Source organism: Corticium candelabrum, unplaced genomic scaffold, assembly GCF_963422355.1.
Source record: "Corticium candelabrum unplaced genomic scaffold, ooCorCand1.1 SCAFFOLD_86, whole genome shotgun sequence".
NCBI lineage: Eukaryota > Metazoa > Porifera > Homoscleromorpha > Homosclerophorida > Plakinidae > Corticium > Corticium candelabrum.
Genome location: NW_026912684.1, coordinates 1 through 1,229, shown reverse-complemented (window position 1 = coordinate 1,229; position 1,229 = coordinate 1). Strand labels below are relative to the sequence as shown.

Sequence of the window (1,229 nt, the reverse complement as noted above, 5' to 3'; positions counted from 1 at the left end):
TTGTCAATTCTCGCTGCATAGTTTTGAGCCCTTAATTAAACGCAGGTGAGAAAATGATCTTTCAGATCAGTTGAGAAAAATGGTAGGTTTCAAAAATACAATACCAAGTTCTGAATCTGAATCTATATATATATATATATATATATATATATATATATATATATATATATATATGTACTGTATAATACGCTGTATATATATATATATATATATATATATATATATATATATATATATTTTTACATTTAAACAGAACTAACTACCAAATTCTACACTACGCTACGGTGGGTATATCCCAACTATCAATGTCCTGTACTTCAAGTTGAATTCTTCTGAACAACATCCTTGCATTGTATTTCCACAACTGTACCGAAAGTTGTTGCGTCAAATTCTGGAAAGCTTGATGGAATCGAATTCCGCTGACAGCTGAAGTTTTAGATGCAATAGCTTTTAACGTTTTAATGCTGAACGGAGACCAGAAACCCAATGTTTCCAATACCAAGGGGTAAAAAAGACCACCTGTTGCCAGAACGTTTGCTTCGTGACGTGTGTCCTTCTGTTCTTCACCTGCTTCAGCTGCTGCCCCAGCCCTTACTGCTGCTTTTGTCACGTACAATGGCTGCAATGAGTTTCTGACTGTTATGTCGAAATAAGCTGGTTTGCCCTCTAAAAAGTCAGGATGAAAAACATCACCTGGACGACTTTCGTCACTACCACTGCATCTCACTTCCTTTACCACGTCTTTATTCTTAACTAATAACGCCTGGAAAATGACTTCTGCCAATGCGTTGTGTCTTCTGGTGCGTTCTGGACCTGTACCACAGCTGATGAGGTGATCTCCAAAAGGATCGATGTGTTGACGACAAGTGCACAGGATCGAAGTTGGAGGAGAGGGAAACATCTTAATCCCTAACCAGAGCCGTATAGAAATGACAAACTCATGAGAAAGCATGGAAAGGCCGAGATTAGGGTTTGGTATTGCCCTCAACCACGCTCCCGCATGGGGTGTACTGATGGAATTTAAACGAGCTCTGTCTCTCAAGCTGGCATTGTTCAATAAACAATTGAATAAATCAGCATCGAGTTTTGATTGAATTTGTCGTTGAGTCGAGTTGTTGAAATCTAGAAGCAAATGACTGTGTTCGTTTTTCAGAAAGGAACAACTCTGAAGATAACTTTCAGATTCTTCCAATAGCAGTGAAGTCGGAACGGGTACGTTTGTTGAGGCC

At 38.8% G+C, this 1,229-nt stretch overlaps 1 protein-coding gene across 1 annotated transcript; it reads right to left on the bottom strand.

Annotated features, from left to right (window-relative positions):
- Positions 1-247: 247 nt before the first annotated feature.
- Positions 248-901, bottom strand: LOC134197919 (uncharacterized). The gene has a single exon (XM_062667268.1). The coding sequence runs from the start codon at positions 899-901 to the stop codon at positions 275-277; it is 627 nt and encodes a 208-aa protein (XP_062523252.1). The 3' UTR covers positions 248-274.
- Between the last annotated feature and the right edge of the window lie 328 nt (positions 902-1,229).

What these genes read in the sequence shown, in the direction of transcription:
- LOC134197919 (XM_062667268.1), bottom strand. Translation starts at nt 901, where the DNA reads ATGTTTCCCTCTCCTCCAACTTCGATCCTGTGCACTTGTCGTCAACAC.